We start from the raw sequence: 24,403 nt of genomic DNA on the forward strand, positions 1-24,403 counted from the left end.
GCAAATTAAAATAAAGATAAAAGAATAATTAAACTAGTAAGATTTTTAAATTAGCTAAAACCTGGCTTGTGTAAACTCTTTCTCTGAAGGTAATCTTTGTTAAATTATATCAAACCTGATTGTTGTTAAAAGTTTTATAAAGAAAAAAAAGTTAATATGATAAATCATATTAATAATGTAAAGTTAGTGTGGGTACTGCATTTTTCAACAATTTATGATAAAGTATGTAACAATTGACTGGTGTATCAAACCATACAGGTTGAATTTAATAATTCTTATAAATTTTCCACATCACTGTCAGTTAAAAAAAAGCAACTTTATTATTTTTCCTGTTTTATCTGAAGTAACAAGATTTTTTTGCCTGTGATAATTTTAAATTAGAATAAAACTTATAATTATTCCTTAATATGTACTAAAATAACTTGCAAAGCAGGTAAAGCAATAATTTGACAGGAGTCAAATAGAATAGAAGGAGGACCTTCTATTCTATTTCCTTCTATTTAAATGAATCATGTTTTTATGAACTAAGGCTGAACAAAGTTAAAATTGACATTGATGGGGGGAGGTGTGGGTGGGTGGTAGAGGGAACGACAAACAAATTGCACTTTAAAAGATAGTTATTGCTGCACTATATTTATAACTAACTACCTATAGTTGTATATTCAGTTTTTCCTGATGCCACTTCTGTCAGGGTAGATATAACTACCTAGATGTATTGTTTGTTTATTCACTTTGATTTGACTTAAGCTATCACTACATCCTAGATTCTACTAAGAAGATGCTACGTTTTATTCACTTCACCCATTATGTACTATATGTGATAGATCAATTTTTCCAGAAACCAATGGTCAAATATCTTTTGTGTAATGAATTATTTGCCAATAGCCAATGAAGTGTTCATTTTTGTTCATGTTATTCTGAAACTGTCTTATATGCTGTGCAATATCAAGATTTTCAGACCTTATAACTAACTCTTCTTGCTTTACTTAATGTAGGTGGAAACTATCAAGCCAGATTGTTTACTTCTTGTGCAAATAAAATTACTTGTCCCTTACTTCTATCTTGACTTAAATGATTTTGAATTTTTATCTCAAGAGTATAACTTGACATAATAGTTTCTGTTCAACTTCAGATAAATCAGGTAACTGTTGGCAGAGGCTTTTGTTTTATTTCAAAAAGCTTGAGCAGGAACTCATACTATTTTTCATTTCTGTTAAATTAGGCGGTATAATAGAAGATTCTGTTATTGCTACTATATTACGCTTCTATTATTGCTACCATATTATTATTGTGTAATATAATTTGCTTCAAATTTAGCGCAGACTTCAAAACATTAACATAGCTTCTAGCAAAATTAGTCTTTTTAGCAAAATTATAATTTTTTTAGGAATTTTTGGTCTCTTTTATTAATATTTCTGTTTAAAATAATTTAAAAGCTGAAATTTTTAAAATATGAAAAGCTAACAGAGTATGGATATATTCAGTTCTGAATAACCCACAACTTAACTTGATAAAAACCTGCTGCAATAATCACTTTAAAACAATGCATAATAGTATTTTAAAACATTGTATATTACCTTACTCTTAGTATCATAAATCAGTCTAATTGTGGTCTGTTTTTATAGGAAAAAAAATCACCATTTGATGCCATATTCATCACTGTGGCACTAAGTAGGAAAATGCTCTTAACAAGATGGCTAACAACATATGTAGTGTAGCTATAATTTTGCAAACCCCTGAAAATACCCTTCTGACATGCTAATAGCTATCACCCTTTCTGTTGAAAGTTTGGTGATTAGTCACTTTATCGAGTGCTCGTGGAGTGTGTATGTTAAAATTATCTCCACCTGTGGCTAACTTTGTTTTGTAAACCTTTTCATTTTGACTAAAATGCACATATTCCCATTTCTAAGCCTTGGACTTGTTTTATGGAAGCTTTAATACTTAAGACTCCTCATCTGACATATTGACAGGTAAAATTTCTATATGATTATTAATGTAAAATAAAACTATATTCATACATCTTTTTTATAAAAAGATTCACATATTTGTGAATGAAAATATGTCTTTTTTATGTAACCATGAACTGGACTGTACATTTTCGCACTTTTTAATCATTCTATAAACATATAGATTTTAATAATGATCTTTAAAATGATCAATATGACGTTTGTAAATTTTACAACCCAATCCAGAGTGTAGGACATTGAAATGGTTTTACCTTTTTGACTTTAATTTTTGTATATGACAGTGTTATGATTCATCTTTAATATATCAATTTTGTTTAAAAAGCTTTTTTCATTGGAAACCCAGTGATAGACTTGTTCTCTAGATATAAGTGAATATTACAAATATTTTCTTTTTTACTTTTTGTGAAATTTAATATTGTTTAAATGTTTACATTCTTTATGCAGTATTATTTGTACAGAATTATAATATTGTTTTATCTTATGCAGAAATAATAAGGCATTTTTTTTTTTGTTAATGTTTGTGTGGATTTTAGATTAAACGAGAAGTATCAGATTCGACAGGAGAATTGCAAAAACTGCAAGATACATTACAAGAAACAGAATTTAGTCTCAGTCTTGCCGGGAAACTAATTCTTATTCATAGATGTATTACTGAAGCAAGAAATCTACAAGAATCTCTTCATTTTGTTGAAGCAGCTAAAAAACTTAAAGAATTTGAGCGTTTATTGAATGAAGATCAAAATGAATTAAAATGCATAGATATTTTTGATGCATTAGAAGATGAATTAATAAAAAGTCAATCTAATTTTTCATACAGTGTATTAGAAAAATGGAAACCTTGCATAACATGGCATGAGACTGATATTGATATCAATAAAACTTGTAAACAAATAACATTACATATTACTGAAGGAAATCTTAAATCAGAACTTATTAAAGCGCTACATTATTATGATTTCCTTGTGTTAGAAATAAATAAATTTGGTGATAAATTGCTTCGTAATATTTTATTTCTGATTATTAGTAAAAAGAGTAGAGTCTTAGTTTCACAAGAAAAACCACAGACACTTCTCATTGAAACTGAAAATATAAAAAATACATCTTGTGTAGATGTTATAAGTAACTTAACAATAGTGTTTAATTTTTTATTTTTGAATTTGAGTGTTGATTTTGGTGATAGAAACAATTTCATTATTGAATTAGGGGAAAGCATATCTGATAATTTTTGTCAATATTTTATAACTAATTGTCTTGATGAAGCTGTGCCTAAACGACAAGAAGAGCTTATCTCATATGAAAAAAATATTAAAATCCTTATAAAATTTGATAATTTACTTCATGAAATAGGTTAGTATTAGTCATAATTATGATAGCATAAATTAATATGTATTACACTCTAGAGAATGTGTATGTTATTAAATACACATAGTATGTATTATAGTATATTTAATTATGCTATATGTAACTAATATTCATTATTTCCAGCAATTCTTTTTATGTATTTTTTTTTTTTTTTAAGAAAAGAAGCATTGTATTAGTCTTTTTTGATTTTTTTAGTTGATATGTTTAATTATAAATGGTTTTTAAATACTTTTTAATTTTTGTTATTAGCAGTTTACTAAATTTGTAGTTTGCAGTAGTTTAAAAACAAAACATTTGAAATGAAGTTTAAAACAACATAAATAACTTTCAAAAAGTGATAGATATCCAAATCAGTCAATCTAATACTGTTGCTAAAACAGAAATATCCTACCCTTAAAAATTAAATTAAAAAAGTTTTTTTCTCATGTGTAAGTGAAAGAGAAAATAATGGTTACCTAAAAACTGAGTTTCTACGTTGTTCATGCATCTTGACATTTGGGGCCGTATAAATATAGTGTTTCTGCCCTGTAGTGTTTGGTTCCTTAGCCATGACCAGTTTCAACAAAATTTTATTTGTGTTGTCAGGATTCAATGGATATTTTGTTCAGGTTGCAATCCTTGACACTTTTTATTTCTGTGAGAATAAGAATTTCTAAAAAAAAATCAATTTTTTTTTCAATCCAATAATGGGTTTTGCAGTTTTGATTGAACATAAGAGTATTTACTACAATGAGTATCTCATGAAGTACTCGGGAGTTTTTGAAAATCCCACCTTCTTTTTGGTCGAAATAAATTTATAATGTTGATCAAATATACGTATCTTAATGAACAATTTAATTAAATTTAAATCAAAGATCAAAGAATATTAAGAATTAATTTTGGTCATAAATATTTTCTGTTGTCATTTGGGTTAATATTGATTAACTTTTTTCAAGAAAGTTTTTGTTTATGAATTTAAGCAATATGTTTTCATTTTACTTGAACATTTACATTACAAATTAATTTCATTACAAACATTTTTCTGGTTTTAACAATGGTTCCATTATTCTTTTCTCAGTTTGTATTCTGTTGTTAATATATTTTTTTTGCCATTTACTTCCATAGACCAGATTTTCCTATACTGAAACCTCTCGCTGTATTAGCAGGCAAGGATTGAAAGTAGAAAACCTTGTAGTTTCTGAAATAACATTTTGCTGAAACAGAACTAATCTAGAAGAATTCAGTTTTTTTTATAAAAGAAGGGGAACTTTTGTGATTGGTGTGATATTCTTGGTTTGGTGATCTTTTTACATCAGTTTATGAACCAAAAGACGTATGATTATTTACTGACCTTAACAGAAGGAATCTAAATGGTTTTTTCTTCATCGTGGAAAGTTGTTTTTTTACTGTATCATTACTCATCATCCATTAAAGAAACTTACTATAATTTAAAAAAAAATAAAATGCAATGAGTATACATATACATCTGATGGTTTGGAGTATATTATTATGCCAACAAAGAGGGAACGTGTTTGAATGGGATTGGAGAACCAAGGGTTCAGCAGTTAAAGATTTGCTCAAAATAGAAGAATTATTACCAGGAACAAAAATTTAGTGAATTTCTTGTTAATTGACTAACAGATTTTAACAAAACAAAATGTAATTTATATAAATTAATGTTTCCACTTGCCAAAAATTTTCAGAGTACGTGTCCTAATTTTTTCAGAATCACTTCTGCATCATCAGGGATTTTATTGAAGTTGTTAATTTAATATTCATGTGTATAAAATCTCTATGTGTAATTATAATTAAATTTAAGTTAAAATTGTTATGTTCATAATAGTTGATCATCAAATAATGAAATAATTTATACATCAATTAGAATGTAACATCATGTTAATAAGATGTTTATGACTATTAGAAAATAAAACTACAATTATTTCGATTACCAAATGTTACAATTACTTAGAAAATGTAATTTGTAACAACATTGCACTTGTACATTTTGTATAATTAATTAATTTTAATTAAATCTACAAATTATTATAAATTAATCTTATTTATTATTTATAATAGTTTTTTTTCTATATTTTCAATGTTTTTAAGTTTGCTTTCAAACTAGCTTTTTGTTCATTGCTGATTGAAAATATTTTTATAATAAATAATGAAATCAGTAAGAAAAATTAGTTATTTAAAATATCATGAATAACATTTTTTTAAATTGCATTGTACAGTGCAGTTGGAATATTAATGCAATTTAGATTATTTAACATATTACTCTGCTCCTTTTTCTGTGGATTGGGATTACAGCTGCAGGTTTGTCCCTGGGTAATGGATAAGGGAAAGAGCTTTGGTATGATGGTTGTTTGTGAATAAGAAGCCATGGAAATAATCACAGAAAAGTAGTGGCAGTATCTTAGGTGTGGTGGGAGAGGGTTTTTTTTTGTCTAAGCGGAAAAATAGTTCATTTAAATAATGCCACAAAGTCAATAAAGATACTTTGCTACAGGCAAATATAAAATATAAGTAAGCCAATAAATATCCCCTCTTGCAGAAGCTTGTAAGGTTTTTAGAAGTAGACATCTACTATGGATGCTACCATAACCGGTATATGTGAAGAGGCAAGATCAAATGATTTTTCTGTAGTGACCATATCTCTTTCAGTGATTGTCAAGGCTCCAAATCCAGCCTGAAAAGTAAACTTGAAACTATTGTATTTCAGGTTTTTAAGTTCTGTGCTGTTAAAATTAATGGAAAACTAAACCTATATTTTCTGAGGAAATGTTTTCCTTATTTCTTTCTATTAAATTACATTTACACATCTTACAATTAGAGGTTAATAATTAAAATAAAATAAAATAAAAAAAAGTTAAAAAAGTTGTTTACAATCAGAGAATAATTATTAATAAATCAATATATTTAAATTAAAAAAAAGAAAATGAAGTCTGATTCGAACCAATGTGCCTTCCCCTTGTACGAATATTCATTAATATTTCATTAATTAATCTTTTATTTGGCTATAAATCTGGAACCAATGAAGATAAGTATCACTTATGATACAAAAAAGCTTTCAATGAGGGCCGATTACTGCTGTTAAGAAAACTTCCAAAATCCAATTTTTTTTGGATTTTGAGCTTTTTTGGACACGTTTGGTCCAGTCGATTGCAATCAAAAGGGGAGGTGCACAACTAGAAGTTACAACAGTCAGAAAATTTCAACATTCTACGGCTAATCGTTTTTGAACTATGTGAGATATGTCTGTATATAATGTATATGCATATGTATGTACGTATAGATGTCACGCTGAAACGAATCAAAATGGATATTTCCATTGAAATCTGAAAAACTGAAATTTTTTGCAATCAGATCTTTCTTTACTACTTTGTACAAGGAAATAAAAACTACAGCGTTCTTCAAGTCTGAGCATGGAATGTTTGGATCTGAAATAAGAGTAATAGGCTGGGTGATTGATTTAAAACAAGTGATGGAAAGCTTAACATGTGTAGTGGATGTATGTAAGTGGAAAAATGAAGAAGATTATTGGTCAAGGAATTGGGTGATTAAAATGAGGGACAGCTGAAATGTAATGAGAGAACAAAATGTTGCACAAAGTGACAGGTGGTGCCATTTGTAGTTTCATTCTCCTATTACTAACATTTCAAAACTTAGTTATAAGGTAAGGTTGATTTTTTTTTTAATTTTATTTTTATATAAATAATTTCATATATCAACGGTGCCATGTTTAAAAAAGTTAATTTCAAAACTTGTTGACCCACTCATTCTCATTTTCTGTCAGTCACCATTGTTATGGAGTTAAGTACAGCTGCTTTGTCAACCATTTAAAACAACATGCAGTGATTGAAGTTTTAGTAGCTGAAAAGTGAATGCTAGTAACATTCATTGTTGTCTTAAAGTTGTTTGTGTAGATGAAACTGTTGATTGAAGTACTGTGAGTAGTGAGCAATAAAATTCTGTGCATCAGAAGCCACTAAAATGAATATTTAGGAGAACCTTGCAGCGATTGACTAATTTTTGTGACTGATGAGAAGCAAGGTAGATGAGTATTTTCAAAATGACTGTCACAATACACAATAAAGCATCATTACCTAGATAGGCATATTGAAAGAACGAGTAGGACACATTACTACACAACCTGGCTACTGTAAAATCAGCCTACTCTGAGTACCCCACATATTCACAGAAAAAACAAACAACATTGAAAGGAATGTTGTGATGAGCTTTTGAAACTACTATGATGAAGGATGTACTTCCTTTTCAATATTGTGGTCGAAGACGAAACAAAAGGAGTATTGTGACTCATGAACTAGAAGAATGGCTATTGGTATATCAGTAGTATGGTTCATCACAATCAAAAATGTTCCAAGTATAAATGTCTGCAAAAACAATTTCTGGGATTCCAGACCTGTGTACATGACAAGCATTCTTTGCAGATGGAATGAGAAAGCTGATTCACCATTGGGAGAAATTTAGTTGTAAATGGTGTGTGTAGAAAAATAAGTTTTTATTGCAAATAAAATTTACATTTATGCCATATTTGTTTCATTTGACCATCTTTTCATTTGTGAGTTATGAGCAACTGCATTACATTTCAGCTACCCTGATAAAGTCAAAGACTAGAAATACAGAAGTATTAATAAGAGTTTAGGAGAGCTTGTATATTATTAGAAGCAGCACAGTTAGAGAATTATTTTAACTTGAGTAGATTTTAAGTACAAACTTACAATAGTAATTTGCAAATATTCCTTTTATAAGCATAAAAAAAGAAAATTCATATGAGTGAGACCTCGGGCACGGAAAGACATCAAATAGATTATAGATTAGTTAAGCAGAGATTTTAAAACCAAATTACGGAGTATGGAATCTACCCAGGAGCCTACTCAGGATTTTGACTGAAATTAAGTTAAAAAAGATGGGACATTAACAGACTAAACATAAAATAAAAATAAATAACCTTGAATAAATCGGCCATGGATCTAGAAAAATTACTGCAAAAGTTGGTTTGGTTTAGTTGAAAAAATGTAAAAAGAGAGAAAGATTAATATAGTGAGGCTACTAGAAAGACAGGTAATGATAAAAAGTGACAGGTAATGAAAGATATTTTAGAATTGATGGATGAGTACAGAAAGTACAAAAAAAGACAATGGCAGGAAAGTTTGTAGGCAGTTCAGAAATAAAATTAATAAATACTGCAACATTGCAATGGAAATATGGTTGAATAGAGAAAAATATGATTACTTGAAAGGCAGATTTAACATATAAAAAAATTAGAGCAAACTGGGGTAATGATGCCAAATTGTATTAGTATCACAAGTGTTGATGGGAATTCTTTAAAAAAAACTTAAAACCAATAGAAATTCATCGGGAACTGTGTGAAGTGTACGGGAACAACATAATGAGTGAAAGTTCTGTCAGGAAGTGGTGCATTCAGTTTAAAAATGGTCGAACAAACGTTCACGATAAAGAGAAGAGTGGACGTCCGAGCATTGTGACTGACGATCTGGTCTCCAAAGTTGACGAAAAGATTCGTGAAAACCGCCGTTTCACAATAACTGAGCTTTCTCTATGTTTCCCACAAGTTTCACAGACTTTATTGTTTGAAATTGTTTCACAGAAGCTAGGCTACCACAAATTTTGTGCAAGATGGGTGCGTCACTGAGTGGTTGAGATCACAGGCAGCAGAATTCTATGACACAGGAATTTCAAAGTTTGTCCACCGCTATGATAAGTGCCTGAATTTGTATGGTGATTATGCTGAAAAGTAGTATTTTAGTCCCTCTTTCAGATGTATATAATAAAAAGTTTTTCTCGTACTTGGTTTTTAAAATTCCAAAACGTTCCTTACTTTCTGAATAGCCCTCGTATTTAAATGAAGATGTCAGTTTTAAGTCAGTTTATTATTTTTTTTGTGGAAATAATTAATTGATTTTGAGAATAAATTTGTTTTTTTTAAGTGGTTTTTTTTATTAATGTATAGACAGTAGAAAAATAAGTGTGTCATCTTTAACAGCTCAAACTGTACGTCTGTGATTGGTGTAGCTTATATTGTGGGTATGGTTTTACTAGATATTGTGGCCAGTACAGATTCTATCCAGATAAAATAAATTGAGGGTGAAAAATTCATTAGTTAGATCAATTTTTATACAGTGATCAATAAAGTATCATCATCCTTGGATATGATCTTTTTAATTTATCTGATATGGTAATGTTATATTTATAATTACACTTAGTTTTGTCGTTTTAGTATCTGCTTTTATCTGACTAAATATTTTTGTTATAAAAATTGACTTCCTAATTTTCTTTGTAACTTCTGTAAAATTCTGTTTTCTTGTTTTGAGAGTTTGTTACTACTAAAACAAATGTTAAAACATCATTGTTTAGTAGTAAGTGAAGTCAAAAAGGCTTTGTAAGCAGTAGAGTCAGAAAATAAGCTTATCAGCTCATTTTTTTATAATTATTTATCGTAATAATCTATTTTAACTGAAACATTACTTTATATGTTAAAAAAAAAATACATTTCTCCTTTATTTTTCTACATATCTCCTCTGTTGTTGAGATAAGCTGTCCTCTGTGTTGGTGGACCATCTACTGACACGTTTTGGTACTTTATTTAGTTGTGAACAGTTTTCACATAGTTCCTTTTGAAAAAAATTAAATACTAGTTGTTCGAAAAAGAACTGTGGAGTTTCAAGAAGGAATATAGTTTTTATTTTGCAATACTCAGTAGTATTACGTGTGATCTTAAAGCCACAACAATTAAGTTTTAGTTAACTCATTCTCTCTCTACCATGTACTAGCTGCATTAGACTGCTACACAGGCCAAGTTGTTATGAGTCTGGTCTTCAATACCATAGTAACATCACAAGAGAAAGCTTATTGTGTATACTGGTTTGCAGAAACAAAATCGGTGACTGTCATACATAGAAATTGTGTGAGTGACAAAAGCATCCATAAATGATATAAATAATTTTTGGAAATCAGAAGTGTTTTGAGAGGATTTTCACTAGGTAGGCCTGAAACAAGTGACGAAAACACAGAAAAAATTTGACTGTTTTTCTAGTGATATCTAAAATGTTCGTTTGTAGTTTTAGTTGTCAACTAAGCATTTCTTAAAACACTGTCCATGTTGTTTGCAAGCGATTGAAACTTTGTGCTTGTAAATTACAGCTACTCTATGAAATTAAACTCAAGAGTTCAATTTGTAAAGATCATGTTACACTTCATTTCTGCTGATCAGAATTACCTGTAGCACATTTTATTTTCTGAAGAATTGTGAATTGCCATAATTATCAAGTATGGGGCTCAGAAAATCAATACGAATCAGTGGAATTCATCTGCAACTACCTGAAAGTTAATGTCTGGTGTAGTATCAAGCATAATCAAATTTCTAAGCCATTTTTCTCCCCATAACTAGACTATGTTAGAAAGCTTTTTGTTTCCACAGTTTGAGAATATGGTGGGCCTAACTTTCCTACAAGATAGAGCCTCTTCACATCATGCAAACGCTTAGCAGACTGTGCTCATTGACAAGTTCCCAAAGACTGGATTAGCAAAGAAGCTACTATTACTTAGCCACAGGAAAGTCTTGATTTGAAGCTAATGGATTTATTTTTTGGGTCTTTATAAAAGTCCTGTAACCAAGAAAAATCCAGTTACGTGATCATCTGTGCTAAAGAATAACAGCAGCCGTGGAAGCAATTCCTGCAGATATGCTAGCCAAAATATGGAATTAGATGGATTATCAGTTTGACATCTGCAGGGCTGTAAGTGGTGCTTACATTGAGTTACATTAAAAGCTAAAAAAACTTTAGATTTAGTACTCTCATTTAGTAAAAAACGTAGATTTATTGTGTTAAAGTAATATAATAATTTTAATTTAAAACTGCAGAATTCTTTTTTGGGCATTCTGTATTTCTTTTAAATCTATAAATAATTTGTAGCAGCTAACAGCTCAAATATTCAGTTTTAGAGACAAGGTCTGTTGATTTGGAGGGATTATCTGTCTCTTCATCTGTCACATGTATGTGATTTGTGACCATGACTAAATTCATGACACCCATTTTCATATATGCTATATAATCATCATATTTAAGTCACAGACAAGTTTTTGAAGACTTAGATTGATGTTGTCCTGTTTTCTACAAAAACTGAGTAACTTGATTTTTTTATGAACAGAAACTAATTGTTGAATTGCCTAGTTTAGAAAAAGTTTTTCTTTGTAAGGAAGTGGAAAAGAGGACAATTGGTAGAAAGCAGTGCCTAATGAGTTTAGTATTATGTGAAATTATTTTGAAGGATTTAATTTACTAATGGGTAATATTATGTTTTTGTTGTATTCATAATAGTATAAATTCTGATTTTCATAGTATCCTGTAGTCATGGAATGTTTGTTGTACTTGAGTGTTGCAAAAATGGTTGCATTATTTTTTAGTGCCAGGTCAGTTTAAGTGATTTGCTATTTTTTATTTTCTCATGTCAATTGTTTGATTTTATGGTTATGAACCTACAGTCAAATGAAAGTAATACCAAGTTTATTATTATTTGTGATAATCTACTTTTAACTTATAGAAAAATTGCTTCAGTAGTTTATGTATTTTATAAGTAAAATGTTTTTTAAAGGGTTTTTACCTTCAGAAAATAAACAGCTACTGGATTATGCTGCAAATGTTGATGTTTTAATTACCAATAAGATATGTGACTGCTATTTGGAATCTGCAAGACAACTTATGAAAAAAGATCTACATGACATGATTGAAGCTGGAGTTAATTATAAATTGTTAGATAAAGAGAAAAATGAACAACGGGTTGGCTTAGTTAGAAAGGTATGTATTTCGTAGATATTAGTGAGGCAGTTTGTTAACAGATTAAAAAATAATTTTCTAACGCTTTCTGTATGTGTGGTGAAATTTATCTTATTTTACTATTTTTGCAATCAAGTTGAAATGTTTATGAATTTTAGGATGTGAAAATTCACAGCAGACCAAAAATGAAAAATTGATTGGTAGAAAAGTTGTATTCTATAAATATAAAAACTGCAGTGAAATACGTTGTTCACACAGAATGAGTCACCCCTTTTCTAATTTTGAAGCTGTTTCAGATGGAGGTTTGAAACATTCGGCAGAATTTGTTTGTCAATTACAGCACCTTTTGGAATTAATGGAATTTTTACTCTTATTGAAGAGCGAATAGAGGTGGAATTCAAAACTTTAAATAACAATACCCATCATGTGGCACCTCATTTTAAAGTTCTCATCTGTATGAGAAAATTGGTGTAAGGTCAAATTTCTATGATCCAATCCAAAGTGGTGGAGAAATAAAGTTCAAAAACTAATTGGTTGATATACATTTAGAGATATGGTTGAGTAGGATGGTTTTTAAGATTTATTATAATGAAAATTGAAAATGTATTTTACTATAATGCAATTTATTACCTTATTATAGCTAAATGGAGTTTACCAAATTCTTAATTTAAGCCTATTGGAATTGTGAAAGCTACTGTTTTTTTTTTTTTAAATTTGGTTTAATTTATGAATAAATTAAAAAAAAAATACCTTTTATACAATTATTTAAGTGATTTAATAATGTACATTAGCTACAATTTGGTATTATGGTATTATTTGAATTTATTTTTTACTTCAGTTATATCAAATTAATAAAAATTGTTTAAAATTAAATTATTATTGATGAAAATTATTTTGATTGCCTTTATAATTCATTATATATATATATATATATACACTTACACATACACAGTTTTTAAGATATTAATGGAAAACACAAAATTTGGTGTTAAAAAACAAGTTATTTTAGGTTTGTAGTACAACAGCCTTGTTAAGTAACTTATAAATGTGGACGATTTAGTAACTAAAACTTTTAGAGAATTCAGTTCTGAGAAAATTAAATGTAAATACTGCCAATAAAAAATAAAAACTTGGTGTTTTATTAAAGCAAAACAAATGAAAAAAGGCAAAAAAAAACATATTATTCTTTCTGTACCTAAAAAAATTCTTTCTAAAAACAAAAAACCTAATTACTAAAACTAATTTTAAAAGATACAAAATTTATAAAACAATGTTTTAGCTCTATATATTCAATAATTGATGTAATTAAAACAGAATAATTGTGTAAAAAACTAAATGTTTGTTACTTTAGAAATATTTTTAAAAAATTATTATACTAACAGCTGGTCGACAATGAAAATTGTGTTCTTCGTTTGAATCTGTTGTCATTCAGTAAAGAAAGTGTACTGTTATCATAATAGTTATTGTAGTGTAAAAATGTTTCAATTTTCTATTGAGGAATATGGCAATATAATTTTTGTTTATGGATTTTGAGACAGAATTCTGAAGGTGCTCAATGTGAATATTAGGTAAGATTTACAGGAAGGAGGATTCCAAATACGAAAAATTTTCTTTGGTGTATCAGCGTTCATGAATGAAAAGGTAATTTCTAACATGTTTGTTTTCTGTTGAATGCTGAACGCCAAGTAAATCATCATGGGACTCAGCATAGCCCAGGCACTAGTATAAGGCAAAATTCATGTCAAACTAGTTTGTTGAAAAACAAAGTTTCATATGGAAAGAAAATGTTTGTCCTTTCCATCTGCAGAAGGTTCAACATTTTCAGCCAACAGATTACCCTCTGTGGTTAAACTTTGTAATTGGTTTCTAGACAATGTTGATAAGGTAAATTTAATTTTATTTACTGATGAAGTCATTTTTATGAGAGTTTTCGATTCTAAAAATACACAGTATGTCTGAAAAGTTCTCGAGCTAAATTTCTGTAGTCAATACAAGTTGTGCCATCTCTCAGACAACCAAGGAACTATGTAGTACAATGGCTCATGAGTGTGTATACAAAATTTTATTAACGTTTCGTCACTTCAATCTCGAGTTATATTTGGTTGCGTACATTGTGTTCATGTGACCTTGTGCGAGCTTGCGACATGAAACAGAGAAGTGTGACAAAATTTTGTGTTCGACTTTAAAAATCTTTCATTGAAACTTATTCTATGATTCAGCAAGCATTTGGTGATGAAGCCACATCTCATATTACAACATACTTGTGGAAGCAGTTTAAAGATGGTAGAGACAATTGTTGGATAACAATTGAAGTGGATAACATTGGATAACATTGAATGAAGTGGGAGGCTGGCAACAGCTGTTCACGACGAAAATGTTGCGAAGTGTGTGCGCAACTGGTCAAACTGTGAATTCTAAATTCTATTGGAAAGTAATGAAATGCCTGATGATTCGCATTCATCAAATTTGGCCTGGGTATTGGGATCTGGGCAGTTGTGCTCTCTTGCATGACAGTGCCCCGGCACACAGCAACAGTTTTTAACGTGATATTATGCCACAAATCAAATCACCATCTCATTTCCCCACCCTATTCACCTGACTTAGCTCTAGCAGACTATTTTTTGTTCCCAAAACTCAAGTTGAAGATGAAAGGCTGCTTTTCAACATTCCAGCTATCCAAAGGGCTTGCACTGAGCAGTTGAAGGCGATCCCACAAAGTGATTTCTCCAGAGCATTTGATGGGCTCTACTGACTGCAACAAGTGTATAACTAGAGAAGGGTTCTATGTAGAGGGCTGATGTCAGTAAATTCATTTATTTTTTAATCAGTATTTTTATTTAATTTAGTTTGGGAACATTTCAGACATACTGTGTTGTCATTTATGGAGCGAAGACAATCCACATGGTACTGTGGAAACTAGTCTCCAGCAAAGATTTCACATTAATGTTTGGTGTGGCATTTTTTGTGACAAAATTCTGGGAAGATTGTGTTGAGTGAAAACCTTGCTGGAGATATATATGTTCATTTCTTGAAAAATAATTTGCCGGCCCTTTTGGAGGATGTACTTTTACAAACTGATTGCAAATGATTTTCCAGCATGATGGTGTAATGCCACATTTTTCTTTAGTAGCTAGAGATCACTTTAACACCATCATTTTACTTTATTTGGGGCCGTATGAAAACAGTAATATACCAACAAAAAGCTAATTCATTAAAATACAAAATGCTATTCGATTTATACAGAAAGCCACTGGAAATATTTTATATCGGACAGAATGCTGTGTATATTGTGAAGGAGGGAATTTTGAAAAAAATTACTATAACCAAGGTTATTATTCTATTACCATTTATAATTTAATGTATTTTTATTTTTGTTTTGCTATATTAAGAATAACATATATTAGGTTCAGAATTACATAATTTTCTGTCTATTTTTTTCTGTTTTACTTCAATAAAAAACTGATTTTAAAAAATTTTTTATTTACTTTTTATTGTTTGTATTTACATTAATTTCCTCAGAATTAAATTGTCTACAAGTTTTGTTATTAAATCGTTTGCTTTTATTAGTCATTTAACAAAGCTATTATACCACAAACTTAAAAAAAAACTTTTTCAACATCAAGTTTTGTATTTACATTGAATATCTTAAAAACTACCGGAGTTAAAGTTCTATTTTTACTAGTTGTTTTTCCTATTTCCCAATGCAAATTACATAAGAAACCACAACTTCATTCCTTAATTTGTTCTCAAAAAATATTGGACTTATTTTTATTAGAAAAGCTGAAATCCAGGCAAAATTTTTCACTAGCTATAACTCGAAAACAAGGGTTTTCAGATGTATGTGTATATGAACCTTTTTCATTATTTTCATCTGTAGAACATCCTGAAAGTTTCTTCATGGAATATCTTATATATTAAAGTTATTTTACTGTTTTTATCTTTTGAAATTTATTAAATATGTTAGTAATTTTGATGTTTATTGGTATATTTAAAATCAGTTGAACAATGTGATTTCATCATCCTCATAGATTTAAATTAAGAATTTTACCATAATAATACAAAAAAATCTTGAAATTAACTTTTCTGTCAATCTTAATTAAATTAAATTAAATCATCCCATTCCATTTTATCATTCAAATTAATGATTATTCTATTCAATTTAGAATAATTAGAGAAATATAAAATTTTTCCTTTTGTTAATTAGATTGAGACATTGTAGACAAATTGATCTTTCTATTTTTTTCTAGTATTTAATGAGAGGTTTACAATTAGGTGTCACTGATGGATGTTGCTATTTCGAAATGTTGAGTTGCATTCCTGTCAAAGGGTGAATAATTGATCCATAAATTTTACTGAATGTTACAATTCTCTATCTTAGACAGCTTCAGAGTTAGAAAGGGGCTACAATTTTTTTTATTCTATAATATTACCCACACAGACAATTCACTGATCTTATTATATTGAAGTTTTGATTATAAAAAGGAGCAAGGTGTAAAAATATTTTTAATTTTCTATTGTTAATTTTTTTCTTTGATAATACTATTTAGGAAATTAGATTATTCAGGAATGTACCATTTCTATTGTGTCTGACTTGTCTGTTAGAGTCCCATAAAAAGACTTGCTGAAGCAGTGCTCCAGTGTAAGAAAGGCTAACTTTAGATAGAGGTTTTGTTAAAACAGGCTGAGAGGTGAATAAATAAATTTATATTTCATCATGATGTCAGCATTTCATGAGATAGAGTTTCATTTTTTAAATTATTGCTTTTCTGTAGTGTTTGTGCTTTTTAATTAGTTTTTATAGAAAACCTGAGAAACAAGTAAAGCTGATCATATTTTCTTACAAGTATGTTTAAGAGAATTTTGTTGAAAATTGGTCACTTTTAATTTTTAGGTTTTCAGTTTCGTAAGAATGAATTTGATTTAAAGAATGTACAAGGACTTACTAAAAAATAATGCAATTATAAAAATAATCTCTTAAGTAAATTAGTTACAGAAAGAAACTATTTATTATAACTTATGAGATAAATACCTGGAAAGACTGTTATCAGCCATTGATCTGAAAGTTTAGGAGTCAGGCTGCTTGTTTTTCTCACACTTCACTAGATGAAATGTATTGCATTAGAGCAGATCAATTAAATATCTTATTTTCATTTTAATGAATCCATTTTAATTATTTAACATAAATTATTCAACTTATGAATTTCTTTTACAATTGAAGATTGAAAGTAATAATAATGGTGCAAACTTTATTTATTAAATAAAGTTAATATTTTCAAATGATTTCTAATTTCACATCATGTAGACCAGTCTATATCTGTAAGATATAAAGAATAAATAAATTTAAAAAAAAAGAAGTTTTATTGTTGTTAACAATATGTTAATGCAGAGAACAAATTGTTTATAAGTAGTAAAAATAACTGGTTACTCTCAAATGTATTAATATCTGGATACAAAGGTTTTACATGTATTATTGCTACAAAAAAATTCAAGAGAAAAATTTTTAAAGATATGATTTTATATTATAGAAATTCTAAGTACCTTTGAAATAAAATAATTAAATAGTCCTGTTATCTTTTAAATGAATTATAAGGTTTGTGTACTCTCATACAAAGTCTGTTCAGAAAATAACCAAACACTTTTAATTACACCCCAACAAAGATATTTAGTGATGTTCGGTTGGTAGCATTGTGTTCTCTTCTGTAACCACATGTTCTTGGATGTTGATAACTCGTTCAGTTTTCGTGTTATTGTTATTTGAGTGCAACTTGTTTAAGTGTTAGCGGTTTTTGTAATGTGTGATTTTCAGCAGCAATGATACAACGTAAAATTTTGCGTGAACTGGGGAAAATTTTCACAGAAACGTTTCAGCTTTTGAAATAACTTACGAAGATGATGCTCTGGTTTGTATGCATTGTTATGAATGGGTTTTACGATTAAAGTGGTTCTTAGTCAATTGAAGATGACCCTTGACTAGAAAGGCCTTCGACTTCAACTGTCATGTCATGATATTTTGATTGAAAAATTTTACATGCATAGAATTACAGCAAAGTTTGTTCCTTGTTTGATGGCCAGACAGCAAAAAAAAAAAAAAAATTGAATGGACATTTGTCTACAACTTGTTGAACAAGCCAATGGTGATGAAACATTCAAGGTTCATAATGAGAGATGAAAGCTGGGTTTATGGCTACAACATTGAGACAAAGGTTCAATCATCAAAAAATTGCTACTAACACTTGAACACATTGCATTCAAATAACAATAACACCAAAAACTAAACTAGATATCAACAATCTAAGAACATGTGGTTACAGAGGAGGTTATGTGGAACACAATATTGCCAACTGCACGTCACTAAATGTTTTCATTGGCATGTAATTAAAAATGTTCAGATCATGGATACTGGTGTTGTTTGGTGGTTGGGTTTCAAGTAACCACTTGTCTCAGGAGTAGTCGACCTGAGTTTGTTCAAGACTACAAAATTTACTGGTACAGTTACATTACACTGATAATTCGCTTATGACTTTAATTGTTGATGTGACTGTAAATTATATTATTAAGTAAGTTACTGGCTGCAAAACAGAAATGATGCTATGGGGATAAGATTAAAATGAGGACTCCATTTAATTTTTTGCTGAAACTTTTATTCTTGGATGTTATTAATGTAAAATAATTCATTTCACAGGTAAAAACTGTGCTACAACCTGATTCAGATTGCAGTGTTTGTGTTTCAGAACTTAGCCCTAATACTTACAGATTTCCATTATGCCAAATAAGGTATGTTGTATACTTATAATTGTTTCCATAACCCATTTTTATTTAGAATTTTAACTATTTATTATTACTGCTTCAAAGTAACAATTTCTTGATTATAAATATTTTTAAGCATATGTTATAGCAGTTGTATTTAACATATTAAAAATATACATATGAAAAAAAAAATTAATTTATAATATTCTTACCAGTGTTAGGTTCATTTGTTGACTATAAGAAGAACTAATAGCATTAATTTCTGCTTGTTTCATTGTTAGTTATGAAGTAGAATATTTGGAAATTATATCATCAAATTTGGTGAGAAAAGTATTTTAGCTTCTTCATTCCATTTTTTGTTTTTATAAATTAATTGTTTTGTTTATTCAGTTTTATTTAAATGAACTAAATATATGCAGTAGAAAATTATAATTTTTTGTTTGAAAATTAAATTTTGATGATAGAGATTTGATGTTCAGCCCATGTCACTGCTATACTATTGTTCTCTGAAACATTGACATACTGTGATTAGTCAAATCTTAGTAGCATAAATGTGATGCATGATCCTTTAGTTAGTAATTATCGCCATTCCAACCTTGTCGTTACTTGGCGGCGACTGTACATGTGTACTTTGAATGAATAGTAATATTAATTGATCATATATACTTTGAATGAATAATAATATTAATTGATCATAAGTTTGTATTTTTTTTTTATTTTTTTTTTTTTTATAAAAATGATCATATCAGTAAATAAATCTCATAAATTAATCTGGGAGTGGTCATAAGTCTTTTCAACCATGTTAGTAATATTTGTGCCATTTTTATTCTCACCCCTCTGCAATTTTGATGTCTCACTTGTTCAGTGTGTAAGGGGTCAATAACTGCTCCTTTATTTTAGCTGCTTACAGTGTGCTACAAACTTACATTGTGATGCAGCAATTACATTCTATAAAATCTTTTGTTTTATTTTTTATTGTCTTTTTATATCTATGTGATCTTGGATCAGTGTTTTGTAGATAAAACCGAAAAATAAGGAAGCACTGAGAAAGATGATTGTTAAAGAAATAAAATTATTTGACAAGAATAGCATGAATAAGATGACTGCTGTTATTTGATTTACATTAGGAAAACAACCAAAATTAAAATTTTTTGAAGTAGCTGATAATGGTAAAGAAAAGAAGAGAACAAAAGTAGGCAAGCAAGTGACGCTACTAATACACAGTACATAATGCAATAATAATCAGTAATAATAATATAATCAATAATAATAATAATCAGTACATAATGCAATTTGTTATACAACAGGTTTTGGTCTAACTTACACTAGGAAAAAGATGAGTTTCTTTATGAGATAATCATCCCAATCTAATCACCAAACCAAACAATTATGTAATGTAGTTGTGCATTTACAGGGACTTAAGATGAAGCTCAACAGGTTTATCCAAAAGAATCATAATTTTTTTGGACATTAGTACATGGTTAATAATAATAATATAATCAATAATAATAATAATCAGTACATAATGCAATTTGTTATACAACAGGTTTTGGTCTAACTTACACTAGGAAAAAGATGAGTTTCTTTATGAGATAATCATCCCAATCTAATCACCAAACCAAACAATGATGTAATGTAGTTGTGCATTTACAGGGACTTAAGATGAAGCTCAACAGGTTTATCCAAAAGAATCATAATTTTTTTGGACATTAGTACATGGTTAATAATAATAATAATATAATCAATAATAATAATAATCAGTACATAATGCAATTTGTTATACAACAGGTTTTGGTCTAACTTACACTAGGAAAAAGATGAGTTTCTTTATGAGATAATCATCCCAATCTAATCACCAAACCAAACAATTATGTAATGTAGTTGTGCATTTACAGGGACTTAAGATGAAGCTCAACAGGTTTATCCAAAAGAATCATAATTTTTTTGGACATTAGTACATGGTTAATAATAATAATAATCAGTACATAATGCAATTTGTTATACAACAGGTTTTGGTCTAATTTACACTAGGAAAAAGATGAGTTTCTTTATGAGATAATCATCCCAATCTAATCACCAAACCAAACAATGATGTAATGTAGTTGTGCATTTACAGGGACTTAAGATGAAGCTCAACAGGTTTATCCAAAAGAATCATAATTTTTTTGGACATTAGTACATGGTTAATAATAATAATAATATAATCAATAATAATAATAATCAGTACATAATGCAATTTGTTATACAACAGGTTTTGGTCTAACTTACACTAGGAAAAAGATGAGTTTCTTTATGAGATAATCATCCCAATCTAATCACCAAACCAAACAATGATGTAATGTAGTTGTGCATTTACAGGGACTTAAGATGAAGCTCAACAGGTTTATCCAAAAGAATCATAATTTTTTTGGACATTAGTACATGGTTAATAATAATAATATTTATTTATTTATTTTTTATAATTGTGCAACAGAACAGTTACAAAACCTTTGTATGCCACACAATATCACATAAAGTCACAAAAGAACACCCACATATAAATTAAAAATATAATATTCAAAACACAATAATAATAATAATAATAATAACAATTATGCAGTCAAATACAAAAAATAATTAGAACTTTAAAAACGGTAGCTACGGAGTGTTAATAAAACACATAGATGAAAACATCCAAAAACAAAAAGACAACATTACTAATACATTCCAAATAAAACAAGTTATAAGCAATAATCTTTAAAAAAAACAACAATAATTTTAAAATCATGAAAGTGAGCATCACACCAAGGACAATGATCCATCGCCACGTAACCCTCTCAAATTTTTAACGAAGGCTGCCTCATCTTCCCAAAAGCTTAGCTTATCCTGGAACTCCACTGCAACACTGGTACATCGCTCAATCGGAGACACGGTGGAACCAACCGGCGTCACAAACTGCCTAAAAGACCTCACTGACCTGGCCTGGTTCCGCAAGACAACATGATAACGCGTCGGAAGTCTGTTGTGCAGAGCTTTATAAAAGAAAACCAAGTCAAAGTACGTTCTTCTATCAGATAACCTGGAAAGGCCTAATTGCCTCAACATATCCTCTCTATTAGCACCAACAAAACAATCTCCAAACTTAAAACGCATCCAGTTCAAGAACCTATCCTGAACACCCTCAACCAGATCAGAGGCAAAACGTCGTGTACTATTCCACACCACGGTCGAGTACTCCAAGCGACTCCTCACCAAAGACTTGTACAGCAGGTTACAAGTGGAAATATTGCTAAACCGTCCACAAATCCAAAGGACAAGACCAAGGTCCCGGCGTGCTTTACTGACAATCCGAGCAACATATTCGTGAAAATACAACTTCGCGTCAAATAAAACCCCGAGGTCCTCAACCAATGTCTCGGCGACAATAATGTGCGTACCAATTCTATAGCTGAAAACAGAGCTCGACGTCTTACGAGACAAAGTCAAATGTTTGGTCTTCCGAAAATTCAAGGGCATACAATTGCGGTCAGCCCACTCAACAACCTTGTTAATATTCAATTGTAGCAACAGGTGATCCATACTATTTCTGATCGGACAATATATTTTGACGTCATCCGCAAACATCTGAAAATTGCACGTCAAAAGATGCCCGATATCATTTATAAAAATAATAAAAAGAAGGGGACCCAAAACCGAGCCTTGCGGCACTCCAGACTTAGCCAAGAAGGATTCCTCAGACATCTGTCCACCAAAACGAACCGAAAAACGCCTGTCACGAAGATAAGAGGATAGCCAATCATTAAAACGATCGCTGAAGCCGAAGCCCTTGGTCTTTGCTAACAACAAATGATGGGGTATCTTGTCAAAAGCTTTGGTAAAATCAAAATATATCACATCTACTTGACCCCTATGCTCAATTGCATTAACTGAATCCTGCAAAAAGGCGGCCAAATTAGAAGCTGGTGAACGACCTTTAATAAATCCATGCTGAAATGACGACAACATCGGGAGAACATGGTCATAAACATGTCTAAATACAATCCTCTCGAAGACTTTGGAAAAAGTACCGATGATAGAAATAGGCCTGAAATTATCCAGGGAAGGGACACCAGGCTTAGGTATAGGAGTAACAACTGCGTGTTTCCATAGGGACGGAAAAGAAGAAGACGACAAGCTCCAATTAAACAGGGAAGCAAGGATAGGAGAAACAATCTCATTCAAACCCTTGACAACAAACGCAGGAATCCGATCCAAGCCGACCGCCGATCTAGCGTTAAGAATTCCTATAGCACCGGATACGTCAGAAGATGAAACCATCGGAATGTCAAGAATCCGCTGGTTGTTGATACAGGCGCCACCAGACGTAGTCTGCGTAGGAAAGCCCTGGTATACTGATTGAAAAAATTCACCAAAATGCTGACAACTCAACCGAGGATCAGAAATAGTCCGCCCATCGACAGTAGGGGCCGGAGTCCTTACATAGTTAGACTTCTGTCGAGAAATATACTTCCAAAAATTCCTCGGATTAGAACAAAGGTCAGATTCACACTTCCGAGCCCAAACCACTCTGGCATCCGCTATCGCATACTTAACATCTCTACGCAGCCGAGAAAACAAGAAATAATCATCCGACAGACCAGAAGATTTAAACCTGCGATGAGCAGCCTTCTTCCTCTTGAGAAGATTCACAATGTTCCTATTGAACCAAGGAGGAAATTTGGTTGACTTAGGACGAAATGCAGGAACATGTTTATCAATCGCTGCAGTAATTATCTTCTGTAAACCCAGAACCGATTCCTCCAAATCGACGGTCAAGAGAACATTACACCAATCAGCAAACCTCACATCGTCATACAATGCACGATAGTCACCACGATCATAGCGAAAAACCAGGCCCGTTTCCGCCACATCAACGGTTGCGACTTTAAGGAACCCAATTTCAAACGAAGGATGGAACTTATCAGGGCAAACAAGAGCCTCAGCAGCTCTAGTGAAAATCCTGCAGTTAGTCAAAATTAAATCCAAACCATTATTACAGAAGGAAGGATCCGTTGATTCATGTGTAAAAACGTCCAAGTTCAAAGATGAGTTATGATTATCTCATAAAGAATCATCCCAATCTAATCACCAAACCAAACAATGATGTAATGTAGTTGTGCATATACAGGGACTTAAGATGAAGCTCAACAGGTTTATCCAAAAGAATCATTATTTTTTTGGACATTAGTACATGGTTAATAATAATAATAATTAATAATATAATAATAATAATATAATCAATAATAATAATAATAATCAGTACATAATGCAATTTGTTATACAACAGGTTTTGGTGTAACTTACCCTAGGAAAAAGATGAGTTTCTTTATGAGATAATCATCCCAATCTAATCACCAAACCAAACAATGATGTAATGTAGTTGTGCATTTACAGGGACTTAAGATGAAGCTCAACAGGTTTATCCAAAAGAATCATAATTTTTTTGGACATTAGTACATGGTTTTATTTAATTAACAAATTAAAAGCTTTAAGTAAGATAAGAAAATA

The 24,403-nt window shown here is 30.1% G+C and overlaps 1 protein-coding gene across 1 annotated transcript in view; it reads left to right on the forward strand.

Moving 5' to 3' along the window:
• Zw10 (Zeste-white 10 kinetochore protein) overlaps window positions 1-24,403 on the forward strand; it is a 58,711-nt gene that overhangs the window by 7,869 nt on the left and 26,439 nt on the right. Inside the window, exons 3-5 of the mRNA XM_075359899.1 lie at window positions 2,504-3,317; window positions 11,949-12,151; window positions 18,813-18,904. Coding sequence (XP_075216014.1) covers window positions 2,504-3,317; window positions 11,949-12,151; window positions 18,813-18,904 — 1,109 coding nt within the window. The remainder of the gene's footprint in view (window positions 1-2,503; window positions 3,318-11,948; window positions 12,152-18,812; window positions 18,905-24,403) is intronic.

The sequence above is a fragment of the Lycorma delicatula genome, chromosome 3 (assembly GCF_047948215.1).
Source record: "Lycorma delicatula isolate Av1 chromosome 3, ASM4794821v1, whole genome shotgun sequence".
NCBI lineage: Eukaryota > Metazoa > Arthropoda > Insecta > Hemiptera > Fulgoridae > Lycorma > Lycorma delicatula.